General features: G+C 54.6%; 5 protein-coding genes across 5 annotated transcripts; 2 read left to right on the top strand and 3 right to left on the bottom strand.

The window, feature by feature from the left end:
• Positions 1-1,239: 1,239 nt before the first annotated feature.
• Positions 1,240-6,280, bottom strand: GUITHDRAFT_119785 (hypothetical protein; the record flags this gene model as incomplete). Its single annotated transcript, XM_005820967.1, has 12 exons — positions 1,240-1,365; positions 1,415-1,450; positions 1,507-1,539; positions 1,735-2,167; positions 2,680-2,734; positions 2,920-2,964; positions 3,245-3,314; positions 3,363-3,438; positions 3,535-3,815; positions 3,871-5,895; positions 5,952-6,055; positions 6,112-6,280. 12 exons carry the CDS (start codon positions 6,278-6,280, stop codon positions 1,240-1,242), a joined length of 3,453 nt encoding a protein of 1,150 aa, XP_005821024.1.
• Positions 6,281-7,593: 1,313 nt separating this feature from the next.
• GUITHDRAFT_119784 (hypothetical protein) lies at positions 7,594-8,079 on the bottom strand (the record flags this gene model as incomplete). The annotated part of the gene is made up of 1 exon (XM_005820966.1): positions 7,594-8,079. One exon carries the CDS (start codon positions 8,077-8,079, stop codon positions 7,594-7,596), a length of 486 nt encoding a protein of 161 aa, XP_005821023.1.
• A 1,377-nt stretch (positions 8,080-9,456) lies between these two features.
• Positions 9,457-11,726, top strand: GUITHDRAFT_147500 (hypothetical protein; the record flags this gene model as incomplete). The annotated part of the gene is made up of 6 exons (XM_005820965.1): positions 9,457-10,130; positions 10,193-10,574; positions 10,596-10,732; positions 11,068-11,342; positions 11,483-11,557; positions 11,710-11,726. The coding sequence occupies 6 exons, from the start codon at positions 9,457-9,459 to the stop codon at positions 11,724-11,726; spliced, it is 1,560 nt and encodes a 519-aa protein (XP_005821022.1).
• Positions 11,727-11,762: 36 nt separating this feature from the next.
• GUITHDRAFT_155854 (hypothetical protein) lies at positions 11,763-12,540 on the bottom strand. Its single transcript, XM_005820964.1, has one exon. The coding sequence runs from the start codon at positions 12,476-12,478 to the stop codon at positions 11,897-11,899; it is 582 nt and encodes a 193-aa protein (XP_005821021.1). The 5' UTR covers positions 12,479-12,540; the 3' UTR covers positions 11,763-11,896.
• A 3,194-nt stretch (positions 12,541-15,734) lies between these two features.
• Positions 15,735-17,514, top strand: GUITHDRAFT_147498 (hypothetical protein; the record flags this gene model as incomplete). The annotated part of the gene is made up of 3 exons (XM_005820963.1): positions 15,735-15,941; positions 15,995-16,552; positions 16,753-17,514. The coding sequence occupies 3 exons, from the start codon at positions 15,735-15,737 to the stop codon at positions 17,512-17,514; spliced, it is 1,527 nt and encodes a 508-aa protein (XP_005821020.1).
• Positions 17,515-19,135: the final 1,621 nt, after the last annotated feature.

The raw sequence follows: 19,135 nt of genomic DNA, 5'->3' as shown, positions 1-19,135 counted from the left end.
GAGAGAAGGAGAGGGGAAGGGCACGGAGGAATGGGTGTATAAAACTATTGTAATAGGCAGTCAATCTCACTTTGAATGATATATTTCGCATCGTTTCATATAAATAAATCATTTCAACTTCAGGGGGCAATCTCAAATCACAACTCCTCCCGGAGATATGTTTTTTTGCATTATCCGAGTGGTGCCCTATTCTTTAGTTTATTCCCGACTCTTCTTCCAAGACAGGTTCGCTTCAGAGTTCATTTACGAGAACTTCATTCGCCAGAGGACCCGAAGGCCAAATAGTAGGTGATGAGGGAAGAGTATTGAGTACTCGTAAGCCGGCCGTGCAACGATCCTCCGTTTCCAGTTGGTTTCGTTCGCGATGGTCCGTGTCAAGCATCAGCTTCCGACTAACACGTCGGAACAAGTCAGTTCCTCTCCTCCTCCTCCTCCTCCTCCTCCTCCTCTCTTGAGTTCAACCTGCTGGGAGATTCCCGAGGATAAGAGTTTGACTCAGATGCTGCTCCATTAACACTGAGCGAATGGACCGCACCTCCTCCTCCTCCTCCTCCTCCTCCTCCTCCTCCTCCTCCTCCCTCCCTCTTCCTGCTCTTCCTCCTCTTTCGACAATACTCGATACGCGGGAAAAGAACATTCCCTGCTCCAACATCTTCAGCCTCCTCCCCATCCGACACAGGAGCCGTCACCTGTTGCTCTGAAGTGTTCGACGGTGTTCGCTCGAACATGTTTGACGGTGTTCGTTCGAACATGTTCGACGGTGTTCGCTCGAACATGTTTGACGGTGTTCGCTCGAACATGTTCGAGGACAGGGAGGAGGAAACGCTCTCAGCGCGCGAGAACGTCCTCCGGATGGAGTGCCTGCGCTGAATCGTCCTCCTCCTCCTCCCGGGGAAGGGGCAGAGGTCCATCATCCAGCAGAACGCTTCTGCGTCAACTCCCTCCTCCTCTCCGCCATCAAACTCGCTCATCATCCTCGACACCTGGGAGCGAGGCAGGTCGACCCCAAGGCAGGTCATCGCTTCCATGATGTCCTCCTCCTGTAGTAGGCGGTCTTGGTGAACGCTCGCGTTGACTTCCTCCCTCCCTCCCGCTCGCTTCCTCTCGTACACCATGTCGAACACAAACTTCGCCTGCTTCACCCTCGCAGCCTTCCAGTCCAGCTCGAAGAACTTCTCCCCCTTCGTCTCCTTCATCCTTCCTCGCTCAGGAGCGGAAACCGTCGATCCTGCGCACAGGTCAGGTCGCAGCCACGTGGAGGAGCAAGCTGCCTCCCATCATGCGGACGGCAGCATGGTTGCTGGAGGAGGACAAGGTTCTGCGAATGGAATCGTCCTCGGAGGGAGAGGACAAAGAAGTAGCATCCTTGAGCAGCAAGCATGAGAAACACGGAGCAGGACAGGCGTCACATCACCTCCTCCTCCTCCTCCTCCTCCTGCCTCAGCAGGTCCTGGCAGAGTTCGGATCAGCACTGTCTCCTTCCTTCTTCTGTCCTCCTCTCCCCACCTTCAGCTTGTGTATACGTTCTGCATGCATCCCCTTGGTCCAAACCGTCAGGCTCTTGCTCCAGCCTGTGATCAGGGGGAGGGGACCGCACAGGGCCCGGGGGTACTCGGAAGGCGAGGAGGGAGGAGGAGAGGAGGAGAGAAGCGGCGATGTCCATTGCCCGGCATCATCCAGCATGGAGAGGGCAGGGCTCATCGGGGAGGGAGCAGGAACAAACCTGATCTTCACCTCCATGGCCTTGAGCTTGGGGAGATTTGTCAGCCGGTGCTTGCAGTACTGGATGCAGTCGTTGGCGTCGCCCTCCCCCAGCCCTGTCGCCGCCTCCTCCCATGGTACCCGGTCACGAACCTCTCCGTCCACGCTCACCTCGAACGTCCCATGCACGCTGACGCGAACGTACCTCGAACTTCTCCTCCTGTTCCCACCCGCTGCGCCATCCCCCTCCATGCCATGCTCTCGCTTCCTGCTCATGAAGCCAACTCCTGCTGGCATGCTCCATCGGATGTCTGCCCACGTGTCTCCTGCAGCACTCACTTGCACGTCGCAGGGCTCGTGGCGGCTCCGCCACGCTCGATCCATCGACATTCTGAGCTGCCTGACATGCTGGCGACAGAGAAACTGACGTGAAAGAATCTGAAGCTTGAGACAAGCAGCATGCGCGCTGAGAGATTCAGCTGCCTCCTCCTCCTCCTCCTCCTCCTCCTCCTTCATCCTCCTCTACTTCTTGATCCTACTCGCCATTTTCACCAGCATTTTCACCCCGATTCCAGCTATCTTTGCAAGTTGGAAACTTTGATCTAAACGTTGACACTTTCAACGTTGCAAAGTTTATTCTTCAAAGTTACGCGACGGACCGTACTGTACGGCCGTTCGGCCGGGCCGAACTCCGGCCCGAAGTGAACCAGCCAGGAGGGCTGGCATGGCGACGAGCGAAGAAGACGGTCGGACGCTGCTGATGAGGCAAGAGACTGAGAGAGTAACGAGCGCAGAGCAAGCCACGAGGCGATCAACGAGTCGACGTTTGAAGTCACTGGTGACCTTCACTATCGTACTTGATACAGGGTTTATCTGTTTCTACACGCATCATCACAAGGGTTCGAGGAGGAGGCCCTCGGGCTGTGCCCCAGAGCTAAAGAATATCGTTCATGTCTGCTCACGCTAGCGAGACGAAACCCACGCCAGGGAGAAAGATTGAGCTCTCGCGCTGCTCCGCTCCTGCCGCTTCCTTCTGCCGATACATCAACTTCAGATACGCCAGAAGGCCTCCTCCTCTCCCTATTCTCCTCCTCTCCCTATTCTCCTCCTCTCCCTATTCTCCTCCTCTCCCTATTCTCCTCCTCTCCCTATTCTCCTCCTCTCCCTATTCTCCTCCTCTCCATAATGCATTGGCGTCGAAACGACTGGTATGGAAACCAAGCTTGAAGTACTGCAGGTGCAGCTCAAGATAGTCGGTAATGTCTGAGATGTCAAGTGAGCGAGGAAGAGGAAGAGGGAGAGGAGGAAGAGGAGAGAGAAAAGGGAGAGGAGAGGAGGACAGCAGGACAGATGACACGAGACAGGAAAATGGATTGAAGAAGAATGAAGGTGATCAAGGATTAACGAGGGGGCGAAAGGGTGAGGAAGGGTGAGAGAAAGAGGCGGGGAGAACGAGGAAGAGAAGCATGGGGGAAGGGGAAGAGAAGGAGACAGAGAGGAGACAGAGAGGAGACAGAGGAGGATGAAGGGTTCAGCTCTAAACCTTTCAAGCAGGAGATGTCATGCACTCTTGGTACTGCAGGTCCGATGGATTTGGAGCTCAACTTGTCCAACTTGACAAGTTCATGTCAGTGACATCTGATTGCGGGCCGCGTGTCGACCTGCATCAGGTAGTAGAGGGAAAAGTTCCACGAGGTCGGAATGAGCTCTAGCTTCTCCCTGCTGATCTTCTCGTACCTGAGACGCGTGAGGGTCGGCGAGCAAGTGGCCAGGAGAGCGAGCGAGGAGCAAGGCAGGAAGAGCAAGAGACAGCCTTCAGCACAAAAAGCTCACATGCTGGAGTTGAAGGCGATGGTTGAGCCGAGCTTGCCATGGTTGACGCAGATCATGTTGTCCTCATCCTCGGTCGACAGCCGCTCGTCACATCCCGCGTCCATGGCGATGCTCCAGCAGGTGGGGCAGAAGGTCTTTTGGAAGACTCTCGCTGCCTCGAGGATGCGGAGGAAGTCGGAGGTCAGCGCCTTCACCCCGAAGACGGTAACCACGTCCCCCGTCCAGCTCCTTGTCTCTGAGATGTTCTCGAAGAGCATCTCCTGCAGCCAGCTCCAGTGCAGCTGGAAACGGGCGAGTCAGCAAACGGCAGCAGCAGGAGTCCAGCAGGCCTGTCACCTTCTGAGCCACGTCGGGGTCTTGCAGGATCAGATCTTGTCGGGTCGGGTGGAATAGAATTCGGATTCGGGCGAAGTCAATACCCTTCATTTTGTCGAGAGAGTCAGTGCTGACATACCCCAGCGAGAAAACGATGACGACTGAGTGCTGGATGCCGGCAATGCTGCCGAGGCTTTCAATCATCTTCCATAGGTCCTTGTCATCTTCTTGCAGCAAGACAGCGATGGGGCTGAGCTTGTCAATCTCAGGAGCATCCTTCTTCCCCAGCACCGGACCCTTGGCGTTCCACAGAGTCTGGAGGCTCCAAAGCACCTTGCCGACCTTCCTGCAGGAGGACTTGGACGGGACAACATTCATGGTCACCTTTCTCTCAGCCCCGTCCTCCTCGATCGTGAAACAGTGCGCTACGTCCGTGAGCTCGATCCCGTTCTCCACTAGGAGCCCAGCGATCATCTCAGCTCTTTTGATCAGCTCGCCGAGCTGCTTCGGTTGCCTCGGCTGGATCCACTTCTGAGACCTCTCGTCGCTCGCCTCCAAGGTGCTCGTCAGGTCCGTCACGTTCATCTCACCCCTGGCGACTTTGGGGATAAAGTTGAGCATGGCGGGCATGTCAGGGTATCGCCCCAACACATCGAGAAACTTGCGAACGACGAGCCTGGACGAGACCTGATACCTCGTCAGGTTGCTCAAGTCTGCCTTGAAGAAGTTGTGCAGCCGTCGCTTCCCCCATAGGACGGACTCGACCCACGTGATCAGGTCCTTGGGCTCTCGCGAGCACCTGCCTCTGCTCAGCTTCTTTAGGTGTTTGCAGTTCTTGGCACAGATCTTGCTTGGGGTGGAGGATGAAGAGGAGGAGGAGGAGGAGGATGAAGAGGATGAAGAGGAGGAGGAGGAGGAGGAGGAGGAGGGTGAAGGGGAGGGGCAACAGATCTTCAAGCAGCGCTCATGTTGCTCGGAGATATTTCTGGCAATCATGGAGACCCTGCGGAGCATGCCAGGTCCTGCTTGGAACTCAGAGCTGCTCTCCAGGTCGTCGCGGATGCCGTCGGCAGTCAAGTATCCCATTACTACCTCGCGAGCATATCGCGAGAGGCCACGGGGGTCAGGCGGTCGGTTGAGAACCTCGTGATACTGAAGAGAGACAAGCCGAATCGCCTCGTCGCACTTCACCGCGTTGCCGTCAATGCAGAGCGACCGAAATTCCTCGGAGCGCTTGAGGATGCATTGAAGCTCTCGCTCGTGCGTCCCCTGCACCAGAAGCTCGGAGTAGACTTCGAGGGCGTCAGGATCAGCATCCCGCAGCAGCACCTGCTGGAACGACTCGTGCACGTACTGCATGGCCCGCTCTCTCGCCTGCGCCGTGTTGTCTTTGACCACGTTCGCAAAGTTCTCCAAGAGGAACTTGAAAACATTCCTGGGCGAGTCTCCCTTCTCAAACAATTCCTCCAGGACGTGCAGGTGGTCCGTCAACACCTCCCCCCCAAGAATCGTCGCGTACTGACGTGCGACCTTGCGGTGGTATGTGTTGAGATCGCTCAGCAAGATCTTCTTGGCCCGGTAGACCTCCTTCTGGTAACTTTCACTCCTCCCCTCTCCTTGTATCTTTCCTCCATGACCAGCCGATTCTGAGCAGAGCTGCCAGGAGTTTGCCGAGCACCTCGACGGCTCCACACCCACCAGCAGCTCGGCAGATGCGCCTGATATCGGCAGAGACTCATTGGACTCTCTTGTCGTCAGGTACCTGCGGAGCCCAACCTCGTCGAGCGCATGGCATATGAGATCGATGGAGTAGGAGGTGTACAGGGCCGCGTAGCTCGCCAGATGCCGGAGAATTACAGCTTCTCCTGCCTCCTTCCGGATCCATTCCGCGACATCAGGACGGCAGAGCTCACAGGCTGCGACCTGCTGCCACCGGACCTTCTTCCGTATGTCAACCCTCGAGTTGATCTCAAGGGCCATTAATCTGCAAGCCTCGACATCAAGACTGTTGTTCTTCTCATCATTGTTCGGCGCGTACACTGAATCCTGTTGAGTACGTCATCATGATTGGATGTGATTGTTCTGGTCATGAGAGTAGTCACCTTGACAGGAGATCCCCACAAGGTCTTGAGCTCAAGCTCCATTCGGAGCAGCAAATTCGAATCTTCGAGGACGGCAGGGCCCAGCAGGTGTTCATACGTTTTGCCTGCACACAAGAAATGTTTGAGAACGTGGACTCTTGCAGGCAAGCAGAAAATTCACCCAGGACGAACGGCAAAGCAAAATTTGTCTCATTGCAGATGTTTGCAAGCCAGGTTCCCTCTATGTTCAACTGCTCCTTTCCCCAAGCATGAGCAAGAAGCGTCAACCCGATGCACGTGAACAAGATCTGATGGAAAGTTCTGACACCCAAGTTGAAAGATCTCTGCATGAGTCAGCTTTTCGCCTGTCGTCAAAGAACAAGCCCCTCTGCCGCTTAGTCTCGGAAACGCAGTTAGAGAGCCTATATTGCCCGAAGGTTGCTCCAACTGTGTGAAAGTCAATGAGTGTTGCACTCTCAGGCTCAGGGTCCAAATTCTCATAACAAAACACTTGCTTCTTCAAACATAACAAAACAAGAATGCATTGTAAGACAACTGTATTGCTGGAATGAGAGAAAACCAAGATTAGTCTTGTGAAGGCTGTACCAGCATGCACTTGCCCATATCAACATGAAAACAATCACATCAGCATCTTTTTCGTCTGGAATTCTCAAATCTTATCCGTTGACCCTCTCTGTAGCCAATCTCCATCCTTTGCGACGAGTTTTGACTTATAGGTGCAGTTCTTGCCAGACCTCTTTGCATGACCGATCTTCCTCCTACCCTCTCTCTACCCGACATTGATCTCTGCTCTGATCAGGAAGGACTTCATCGCCTCATCTGATTTGTCTTCTTCCTCTTTGCCTTGCCTTTCCCTGCCCTTCCTCTCTCGTTCACAAGCCCTTGCCTAGCCACTGTTCGACTCAACCAAATGCCATAGCATGTCTTTGGTCACAGTCCACACCCAAATCATCGATAAAATTTTAAAATTAATCTGAAAGTTTTTAAATTATGCAATATACTTCCGTCATGTTCCTGAACATAAAATAAAATCTCAAGATCAATCAGCCGAATGTCACCCCCCCATCTCCCCACATTGTTTCGGGTGGGTCATACCCAGGGCAATCATTTTGTTTTTTTCGCCCAAGTAAACCCCGTGATCTTCACTGTCACCTTAGTCAGTGACCCTTTCACGGCAGGGGCAACCAGGGGGTACTCACACACCCTCCCGGTAGTCCCGAACTTGATAGTGTACCGGTTAGTGCAGTGAGGTGACTTATAAATGGAATGACCGGTGTGACGTTCGGAAGAGCCGGAATCAAGGTAGTACGGTGTCTTTCTTTTTCAGTCAATAGAGAATACTAGTACGGTGACTTGTAACGTGTCCGGGGGGTTGTCTCCGACTTGTTTTCACTCGCCGGGGGGTACCGGTAGTTCCGAGCCTCGGAGGGCACTTCAGCCAGTCACGGAGTCCCAGTGTAGAAATCAACAAGTACTTCCTGAGGTAGGCATGCAGGGAGCTTAAGAATGAAGATCCGAGGGCAAACTTCATGTTAACAAGAGCTTGCTACAAACATACAGGTGTGACTCTTCCCTCAGTGCACTGGTTATCTCGCGTTCTTGTCAGCGCATCATACCTTGTTCTCCCCCAAAAAGGATTTCGTCAGTTCAGACAGTTGCACTTTGCCACCCTTCTCGGAGTCAAGTTTGGTCTTGACATCTTGATCTGCATATTCTTCTTGACGATGGTTCCACAAGCTGTCCATTCATCAGCGGGCTTCATCGATCTTGATGTCTCCACTTCGATCTTGTTTATCTTGGGACCTGTGAGCCCTTCAGAGTCTTCCTCAAAAGCATCTGCTTCGTCATTCAATGTTGAAGCCGCTGCGCAAGTCGAGTCGGCTGGCTGATCGGCCCGGCCAGTGATGTTGATGGTCACTGTCTCAGGCCCGGGTGCGACGACGCTGAAGCTCCGTAAAGTTCTCAATCGACATCTCTTCGGGTCCCTGATTTCAAACCTGCGTCCGAAGGTTGCTCGAGGATGAACCTTCATCATGAGGTCTGCGGTGAACCGGGAGGATACCTTGGGTACTGCTATGATATGAAATATCTCGATGATGCCTTCCTGAACCGTCTTTTTCACGCACATAATAGAACTGAGCCGTATATCGAAGTGACGTTATCTGCCCTTGTTGACTCAGAAAATTGAATTACCGCCGCATTATCCACGTAGATAATAGAATGCAGCTGAAAGAGCAATGCGCAGCTCTTGAACCAGATTGCGAAGATCCCAAAACATCGTAGACGGCCATGGAGAGAGCGTAGAGCTCTGCTTCCGGGCCATGCTGCTAGTCGCCACGCATCGCTGTCTGCCACTCTTCCAGGTGATAAGACAGGTCCATGATAGCTGCGATAAGTTGCTGGGCAGTTCCCCAAGCTGGAGCCCACAAACAAAACTTGGCACTGAGGTCTGGTCGAAAGTTGTTTGCAGCAAACGAGATGGAAAAATCCCTTGTGCCAGCTCAATATCTGAGCATGTGTTTTGCACAGATGATAACTTGGTCAATAGCAGATATCAAATATTGCGACAAGTACACAACAGAGAAGAAAAATATCGCACTAAGTTTGATTGTAATGGCTAGAAAAATCAACGTGCCAACCGTGAACTAGAGACCGTGGGCCTCGCTTGCTGAATATCGGCTGATGAGAGGCATGTCCTTCTTGGTGGTCCGATTGTGATCTTAAACTTTCATCAGATGGTGATTCACCATTGTGATCTTAAAATCAGATGGTGAATCTGGACGCTTTGACTCCCCGGCGCCGCAGTGGACTAGCGGAAGATTAGTGAAAGTTGGCGGCGGGGACGGCGGAACCGTTCGGAACCTTTCCGACCGTGGCACTGCACTGTCAGTACTCACAGGCTGCCAGAGTCTCCGCCGTGACTGAGTCACTGCACCTCCTCGGGGGGGCCGCAGAGAGTACCGTACGGTCCGACGGTACCGTAGTACGGGTCCGGGGCCTTGGTCCCAACTGGCCGCGGCAACTCAGGCAAGTTAAGAGTCTGCTCGGAGCCTCAGGCTCCGTACGGTGACCGTACTCGCGTCGGCACTGCACTGCGGCATTCTTGTCACCGTACGGTCGGGCGGTGACACACCCGCCCGGCCCGGCCGGTTTGAACCGTTCGGCGCCGGGCGGCCCGGCAGTGCCGCGGGGCCCGGGGTCACGTCACCGTCACGCAGGGCTGGCCGGGCCCGGGCCGAGCCCCGCGCCCGGGAGGGACACGGTACTCTGACAGCCTGCCGCCGCGGCGTCCGACGCCGCAGCCTGCGGCAGCGCACAGTGACTGGCCGTGCGCGGCCGGGCCGGCGGCGCGGCCGCCGCCGAGCTCCGGACTCGGGAGTCCGGCGCCGGGCCAGCACTGCCGGGGTATTTTTAAATCTGAACTTTAAAAAGCACAAGGAGATGTGCCATGACAATCTACTGATGCGCTTGTGTTGATCCTTCAGTCGAGGAGCTGTCTCCAGACATGGAGGACTCGCAGGATGTATGCGAGAACTTCACCTTGATAGTGGACGATGGGGGGGAAGGCGAGTATCAGATCGATGTGAGCATTCCGTCTTGTCTGAGCAAGGAAGAGAAAGAAAGAGTGATGCTGGAAATATTCGAATCTGAACAGCTGCCCGAGTGGAGGAGGCATTCCTTCTTAGTCATCGCAAGCAAGCTTCTGAATCGCTCCGGAAGGGAATCGAAGGCGGGACATGAGCTTGGAGCAGAACGCGCAGAAATCAATCAAGCAGCAGCAGCAGCAGCAGCAGCAGGACAGGGGGAAGAAGAACAAAAGGATGGCCTTCTACTATCACCCGAGGACGTGCCTGCATTGGTCGACAAGATGACGAGCGTCTATGGGATGTCGTTCGTCAACTCCAGCTACCAGTGCCGGATCTCGATCGCAAAGGAAGAGATTCAGGTGAGCCCGATCGAGAGGTTCAGCATGCTGATGCGAGAGGCGTCCACGAGCAAACCTGTCTTGGACCTGATGCGGGTGTTCTGGGAGGACGGGATGGCTCTTGCCAGCAGAAGGATGGAGATAATGGAGGGGTGTGAGAAAGAATATGAGAGAGAGCATCAAAGTATTGTTTTGCGAGGCGCTTTCATGCATGAAGACGAGGTGAACAAGCAGCTGGAGGCGTTGAAGACAAGGTGATGATCGATGATACCCGTGCTGGACTCTGATGAGCTCTGGCGCGTCTTCCTTGATGCAGGTACAGAGAGAAGAAGAAGTTGGCAGGAAAGGAATACCGCAAGTCTCTGTCGAAGATGCAGGAAGTGCAGAGGAACGACTTTTCCTCCTACATGAATGTGATCCAACGGGAGAGTGTAGAGGAGACCAAGGGGGGGATGAAGAAGGAGGCGACGAACCCTGCGAGTCCCAACGAGGGGGAGATTTTGACTGCGCACGAGGACCCGATGGATGCATGGAACGAAGTGTTCGGAGGAGGCGAGAAGGGGGCGGGAAGAGAGGAGGAGGAGACATCCAAGGGGCTGTGGTCCATGTACGGCAGGCTGGCGTCGACCAAGGCTAGTCGCCCTCGCGGCGCCATTGACCTGGTCTCGTGGGTGGGAACGAACCAGCTGAGGAAGAAGGTGAGGATACAGGTACGGCAGGGCAGGATCTTGGAGTACTGCACCGGCCCTCCCTCAGGGGGCAAGCGGAGGACAGAGGCTGTCATGCGGGGCATTGCTGGGGACAACCTCTTAGGGCTCGTCATTCCCATCGCTCACCCTTCTTCCTCCGCCACAAGGTACACCTCCCCCGAATCTCCTCTCCTCTGACGGAGGCGTCACCAAGGCCTTTCACGGCGGCGAGCTTCGTTGAAGGATGCTGCTCATCTGCTGAGCTCCTCGCCCCTGACCTCCCCGCACAAGTATCCTTCCTCGTTCGAATCATGCCCAGTCCGTACCTGATTTCCTTTGCCTCCTTCCCATCCTTCGCTGCTCCTGCTGCTCCTGCTGCTCCTGGACCTGTTCGTCTATCTCACTCCTGATCTCCTACACCTCTACTCACCACGTCTTTCTTATCAACCTCCGATTGCCTGCTTCGTCTCACCTTCCTCCAGCTGGAAAGCATCCGGAGCAGACGCAAAGAAACAACCTTCCTCGACGTCGGTCAATGGTGCTCAACATGGCACACGAACTTGGTCGCTGCCCACGTCGCCTTCCACCTCGTGGTCGAGAGCGTTCCTCACCCCGTGAACCCGGACAGCCGAGTGTCTGCTGGGTTGCGGTCGGTTGTGCAGGCAGCAGCTAGGCACTCGGTTACAGGACTTGCCGTCCCTCTCCTCCTCACCGAGACCAGCGCCGAAGCATCTCCGGCATTTGCTGAGGGCTTGAGCGGAAGTGCTGAGATGGAAGGTAAGGGCGAGTCACTTGTAGGGGAGGAGGAAGAGGCTACGAGGGACAGAAGTTTAGGGTTTACGGAAGGGAAATGGGAGGGAAAGGAAGGGAGTAGGAGAGGAGGATGAAGAGGAGGAACCAATGACGGGTTGCGACAGGAAACTTGAGCAGAAATGAGAAGCTCATGATCCGATCGACTGCTGTTATGCGCTGCCTGTGGGAGGAGATACGAGGTCCTGCCGGCTTCTTCGTCTTCTTCCTTTCCTTTTCGTGCTTCCTCCCTCAGCCTGACTGTCTTGCTAGCGTCGTCCAACATCAAAGCGCTGCACATCGTCGTACCTCCAGACGATGATAAGATGATGGATATTGCCGAGACAGCTGTCAGGTCTGTATGCCGGGTAGATGTGAACAAAACGCGATAGAAGACAAAATCCCCATGACGGAAAGACTCATTTATTCATTTCTAAACTCAGCAAGACTACAAAGAATTTTCTTACAACATTGAGATGAAACTATGTTATACCTGTATATACAAGATAATGAATATTCCTGAAATGATGTACACGAGGCTCCTAGAAGGGTTCATATCTCCTCTTGTTTTCTGATGTGCGAGATGTGAAAGAAGAAGCACTGAAGGTCCAGGGATCTCCCGGCCCCATCGTCAAATCCGAGTCATCGACCTCCGGGTCAACCGCCGGAGCATCGCTCCCCTCCTTGCCTACCTCCTCCCCTCCTGCCTTGCTTGAGGCTGGTTGGAACGGGTCCGAGACACCTGCTCCCTCCCGCTGCCGTATGTGGCTCACGCCGACACCCAAGTCATTGTTCACGTCCGAGAAGGAATGGACGGATTCCAGCTTCTGCTCCCCCGTTCCTGAGGGCATGGACCAGAGGGGGGACGAGGAACGATTGCTCGTGATGATGGAGGAGAGGCTGGGACAAGAGATGGGCGAGACACAACTAGAGCTGGCAGACAGAGACGAACGACTGCTGTCCGTCAAGACCCGATCCTGGTCGACCCCGCGAGCACGGGGAGTAGTATCAGGCTTGAACCTCTTGAGGACAGAAGGCCCTTCTCCAGCTAGCGAGATGTCACCAGAAAAGTTGCTCGCTTGCAACTTCATCTGACTCTGCATGCTCTTGTCGTTGCTGATCATCGCAAATCTGTCAGTTGTCTGGAACAAGCGGGAGGCGTCGAGGGCAGTTGTTTGATGTGTCGGCATCCGTATGTTTGCGCCAGGTGGCAAGAAAGGATCGTCAATGAAGCTTGATGACGTCGCATGGCTGTAGAACTCCATCCCTAAGTCCCTTGCGTTCGCCATGCCGTTCCTCCATCCTGCTTCGATGTACCAATAGTTTGACAGCCTATTTGAATTGTTGTTGTTGTTGTTCTGCATCTGAAAAGAAGCTGGTGAGCAAGAAGCCACATGGACATTCGATCTGGTCTTCTGATTATCTAATCCAGTCGAGTACTCTATCCTGCGGATGATTGCTTCTCCTCAAACTTTTCAACTTTTGTTCACATTGAGAATGAAGTCTTTGCTAGGTTCGACATGTGTTGTTGTGGCCAACAAAACCACAACAGCCGTTTTTGCTCATTCGTTTAGTCCCATCAGCACTGACCAATTCGACTCGGTCTCTTGTCTACGTCAGATTAGCTAATATTATATCAACTCAAACTTCTCGCAACTGTAGAACTTTGCTCTGATCGATTCAACTGAGTGTATGACTACTTCTTTCCATGGTCTCCCACGTCCTTGTCCTCTCTCTAGCTTCTCTGGTCTCCTGAGAGGTTGAGAATGGAACGAACATGAAAGAAGGAGGGGCAACGAAGGAGGGCAGGGGACACGAGTAGAGCGGGAAGAATTATCCTTCTAGGTGGGATTGAGGAGATTTGGATGAGGTTTGAAGCACATACAAGGGAAGGAAGGGGTCGGGTGGTCATTTTGCTGGAATATAGGGGGTAGTCAAAAGGGGCAGGTACAAAATCGATCACAGGGGGTGGATTTTTCTATATCCCTTTTGGAAATTGAAGGGTGGGGATGCTAGGACGCTTGCGTCCGCACGATGGGGGTGGGGTGGTCATGGTAGGTGGTAGGGTGACCTCTGGACCTTGTTTCCCCCCTTTTACGTTGAGGGAAGCAAAACCTGGGAAAAGAGGGGGTGGTCCAGGGAAGTTGAGGGTGGGGTGGTTGATGTAGAGGTTGGGGATCTCAGGTGAAACCCCCCTGCAGGAGGCCTGCGCAGGTAAATGAACTGGACCGGTACTTCCTGATTAGAGAGAAATTGCTGAGAAAGGGGTGGGTACTATTTAGAGTGGTGTAAGGGTAGTCGTTGGCAGTTCCGGCAAATGGAGGGTGGGGGTATGGTGTTAGAGCTGGACCGCTGGAATGCCGTGGATAGGTCGTGATCGCTGGCTCAGTGATATACAAAAAGACTTGATTTCGAGGTACACCAAACATGAATCGCTCCCTTTAAAAGCTGCAGCTGATGCGGCATGAACCTTGCGCGGCTACGGAGCGCATGCCGCACTCTATCCAGTCGGATAGAAAGCTGCCCGACCGTCCGCGTGACGCCGGTCCGGAAAGCCGGGCCGCCGCTCACCGAACCGGCGGCCGCCCCGGGCGGCCGCCGGTACTAACTTAAGTCAACCGTGAACCGTTGAACGGCCGCGACTGCGGCGCATCATGGCACTGCCGTGACCGTACGCCGGCGGCGTACGCCGCCGCTCACGGTTGACTTAAGTTAGGCCCCCGCCACTGTGTGCAGGCCTCGACTCGTGACTCCGTGACTCTCCTGGCCAAGTTGAGTAAAGTTAGGCCAAGGCACTGAGGCTGAAAATTGGGCCCTTTTTTTTTTTAAGTTAAAACTGATCAGTACGAGGATGTATTCAATCGGATCCGGACGGACCGTACCGTGCTCTCCGACGGCCGCCGCGCGCGGCGGCGGGGCCCGCCCGGCGGCCCGGCGGCCCGCCTGCCACGGCACTCCGGACTGCGTCAGTGAGCCGCGGCTCACTAGGACGCCGCCGTCAGCTCAGTCAGCGCCGCCGGGGCGGCTTGCCGGACTCCGCAAGGCTCGGCCCGGGAGCCGCCCGCCGGGCCCGGCCGCATACCACTGGCACTGATGATGACTAGTAGAATGATTGAAGTTACTTCAGTGAATACCGTGAGCCGCTCGGAGCGGACTCGGACGCCGTCACTGTGGCGTGACTTGCCGCGCCAAGTTGCACCGAGTCCGGCTGAGCCAGTGACTGGGCGAACTGCGCCGTGCCTTCGTTCAAGCCTCCGAGCTCCGAGGCTCAGCGTCCCCGCCGCCGGGGGTGCGGCGGCCGCCGCTGACCATCATGTCACGGTACGGTAGTAGGCCGCGCCGCCCGCCGCACTGGCCGGGCAGGCTGCCGCCTCGGCGGGCCCCGGGCCCGACGGGGAGTCCCGTGTGACGCAGTGACGCCGGCGCGGCACTGGCCGCTCAGGCCGCCGCCTCTAGCCGCGGGCAGGCCGGCCCGGGCCCGGGCCCGGCCGCCGCCGCCGCCAAGCCGGCACCGAGTCACGGTTGACTCACACGGCCCGGCCTAGTGTAATCTTGAAACTCCGATCCGGACTGGAACCAATAATGTCTTCTTAAATACTGTACCAGTATGCACCCGTCATTTGCTCTCTGGTACAGTTTAAAATATCTTTTATATTTGTTCAGGGGAAGCCAGGTACAAATGTTTACTCATCTCCCTGTCGCAGATAGTTATCGTAAATAGGGGGCCATGACCACCCTGGTTCACAGAGCAGCGTACACCTGGACACTCGACCCCATCATTTTACTAGGAAAGTACCGGGTAGTCTGAGTCTTCTTCGGTGGTCATTCGATTTTGTTCGAGTACCCTACCACTCCCCCTAGCCTCCTTTTAAAAGTCATCTTTTTACTTCTGGTGAGAAAAATGCAAGGGGGCGGCCGGGTAGAGAAGGGAAGACGATTGGAGCGAGGAGAGAGATCATGAGGCACGCGCATGTTTGCGAGGAAGAGAAGGTGTGTGATGCTATGGAAAGTTTCTTATCTTGTACAAATATCACAGAAATGTTTGAGAGATCTACAAACATTACTTGAATGAGATTGTAGATGCTAAGCAGTTCTGATCAGATCCACTGGTGGTACTTTTAGCTTGGAGATAAGAAGAATGGTTATTGAATCTGCTGTTACTACAATCTTGAAAAGAAATGATGATAACCATGCCATACATTGTTACCATCCTCTTCGTCTCGTCTTTGCTTCCCCTCTGTTGCTAAATTGGGCGCTGTGCTCTTTGCTGACTTTGCTGAATTTGGCAGGCAGAATTCGGCAGACTTGTCTTTTAAAGGGAAATAGAGAAGTACAAGATCAGACTTTGAGGAAGTTTAACAGGCACATAGCTCTAAGACCATGGGGTTCTGGTCCTTGTGGTTCTTGCGGGAAAAGATAAAGCAAGATTATGATATCTATGAAACAATCGGGGAAGGAAAATTCGCAAAGGTGAAGCGAGCCAAGAAGAAGAAAACGGGTGATATCGTTGCAGTCAAGGTTCTGAATAAGATGTGCTGCAAGAAAGACTACGAGAATATCGGGAAAGAAATCGACATCATGAGGAAAGTCAAGCACCCCAATGCATTGAATTCCATGAAATGTTTGAATCCAACAACAAGATCTACATAGTGATGGAATACGTCAGCGGCGGGGAGCTCTTCGACAGGATCGTGGAGAAAGATCACTACAGTGAAGCAGAAGCAGCTCATTGCTTCTACCAGATCATCGGGGCGGTCGAGTACCTTCACAGCATCGGTATTGCGCACCGAGACTTGAAACCAGGTGAGGGCCGATCACTCTTGTGCAGCGAAACCGCAAAGGAGCTGAACCCTCTGCCAGAGAATATCCTGTATGCCTCCAAGAGCCCTGACTCTCCGGTCAAGATCGCTGACTTCGGATTGGGCGCAATCGTCGACCTTGAAAATGGCGCGATCATGAAGACAGTGTGCGGAACTCCGTCCTACCTTGCGCCAGAAGTCATTTCTGCTGATCACACTGCTGGGGGCTACGGCCTTGAGTGTGATGTGTGGAGCGCTGGGGTCATCTTGTACATTCTGCTGTGCGGTTGTCCCCCTTTTGGTCAAGGAGTTCCTCTGCAGGTCCTTGTCAGGAGGATAGTGAAGGGAAACTATGGTTTCCCTGACGCCTACTGGAAGAAGATCTCTACAGAGGCAAAGGTGACGAATTGTTGAGCTCTTCACTGCTTTAGCTCTTCACTGTTTGCCTGCTGCTGCTGCAGCATCATCCCACTTGCCTTCACTCCGCATCTGTTTATCCGTGTTGTTCATGCACCGCGAGTCTAGAGAAATCCCAACACTTTCCTCGTTCATCTCCACGTCCTGTGTTCTGACCTGAAAGCTTGTGATGGCCTTGGCAGGACCTGGTTCAGCACATGATGCAAGTGAACAGATACCAGCGATACACCCCTACCGAATGCTTGGCTCATCCTTGGCTTACCAAGTACCTCAAGGGCCAACTCTCCAGCGTCACCCTGGCAGAGACGCAGAAGCAGCTCAAGATCTGGAATGTTGCCAGGAAGCTCAAAGGAGCTTTCATCACCGTCAGCGCCCTCAACCACCTCGTCCGCCCGCTGGCCTCCCCTCCTCCTGACAGGGCCCTGCAGCAGAACATCCTGCACCAGGTCAAGTCGGATCCAGAGTGGCTAGAGGAGCTACGGGAGGCGTTCAACACCCTGGACCACACTAAGACCGGCCACATCAACATCCGGGACATCCAGTCCGCCTTCAAGGGCCTGGGAGCGAACCTCTCGGACGAGGTGGTCGAAGACATGATCAAGAAGTTCGACATCGATAAGACAGGCTCAGTCGAGTTTGACGAGTTCTGCATTATGATGGGCCCGCCATGGCCCTCCCCCAGCGCCAGGAGCGAGGCGCTATCGAAGAATCTCAGGGACACGTTCAACTACTTCGACCAGGCACGTACGGGGCACATCAGCTCTTTGGAGCTCCACCATGCCTTGCAGAAACTTCAGATCGGGGTGAGCGATGAGGAGATCGACTCGATGATGGAGCTGGCGGACCTGGACAAGAACGGGATGATCGATTACCATGAGTTTGAGGAGCTGATGAGGAATCACTTTCTCCCTCATGACCATGCTGAAGACAAGCACAAAACATGATCCCTTGGGCAGCAGACACAAGAAACTTAACATCCCTTAACTGTAAATTCTGAATTCAAATTACATTGCACCTTTGAAAACCTCTTGAGGTCTTTTTCTCATTTCGGACGCATCAGGTTCACATCGCCTGCTCGCCTGTGTTTCTTGCAGAACCGACGGATTCTCTGCAGGCACTGGAGGGTCAAACGTGACATGGTTGCGTTCGAGATGATGGCGGGAGGGAATGTGGAGACAACTATGAAGAGGGAAAGGCTAGACAGAGTGATGGCGGGAGGGAATGTGGAGACAACTATGAAGAGGGAAAGGCTAGAAAGATGCGAAACGAGACAGGGCAGCTGGATGGAGAACGATGGATGAATGGAGGGAGGCATGCGAGGGTGAAGCAGGGAAGAGAGGAGAAGAGAGGCGGGAATAGCAAGCGAGCAAAGCAGGCAGGACAGGAGGGAGGGAGGAGGGAGGAGGGAGGAGGGAGGAGGGAAAGCGAGGAAGGAGGGAGGAGAGAGCCAGGAGGACCTCCGAGGGGCACCCGAAGACAGGCTGAGTGGTACATCCCGAAGGATTTTGACAGAGTCCGTGTCTTATGTCACTGTGATAGCGTGAGGAGACTTTGACACGCGCTCTTGTCAAGACTCACATCTGTCCTTCTCTCTTATGCAGGCTGCAGTACTTGGGCTTGTCCGTCCGCAGGCCCCCCCCGTCGATGTCGCCCCACGAGGCCGTCTTGTTGCATCCTCCAACTGCATTACACCTCGGATCTGCACAGCTGGTGAGCAGGTAGGAAAGGAGGGAGGAGGAGGCGGGGGTACATGAACGAGGATCCGACTTGTTGTAAGTGCGAAGGTAAACGTCCTTGTCAATTCTAGAAAGCCATTAGAGCAGCACGACTATCGGGCTATGGGCGCTACTTGTGCAGACGGCATCGTTCCCTCCTCCCCTGCCACCTGCCCCAGGAAGCCACGCGCTGGAGCACACGGTCTCAGTTGACAAGGAGGAGAGCGAGGAGCTTGGTGGGGGCACCTGACAGCCGGAGGAGGAGCATCGGGGGTTGCGGTAGTCCATAGCATCTGCTTCCTTGCTCAAACCTCCTCCTCCTCTCTCACGCCCGCCCATCATACCCCGTGACTTGTGGACGGCACAAAAGATGCGCCTCTTGGCTTCCTGTCCTCCCTGAGCTCGGAACCCACCGCGAGTACAGCACTGCCGGGGCGTTACTGGCCATACTGAGTTAGCAGAGGCGTACGAGCTGACATCTGCCTCGGAGCAGGAGGACTTCTAGCCCATTGTCCTCGCCGAGCTCTCGAAACACTCCTTGCCATGATGAAATCACCATGTGCGGGTAGCAGTCCGCACACAGGAACGCTCTCCACAGCCCCCCCTGCTGCGCCATCCCTGCATGGAGCTGTTGACCGTGAGCTCTTCGGGACTGGCACGGCAGCCTTGGCTCACCTTTTCTGATCCGCACATGAAGCACTCTCGAGGTATTGGGGAGCTAGAGGCTCCTCTGAGCAGCCTTGCTCTTATTTCCTCCCTTCCCATCCAGCCTTCCCCGCCAACGCTTTCCCCAATACCGATCCTCCCTGTCAACGACATGGCGAGGATTTGAGCCTGAATGACGTAAACA

This window comes from Guillardia theta (genome assembly GCF_000315625.1).
Source record: "Guillardia theta CCMP2712 unplaced genomic scaffold GUITHscaffold_157, whole genome shotgun sequence".
Classification (NCBI taxonomy): Eukaryota; class Cryptophyceae; order Pyrenomonadales; family Geminigeraceae; genus Guillardia; species Guillardia theta.
This window is presented reverse-complemented; position numbering and strand designations above follow the sequence as displayed.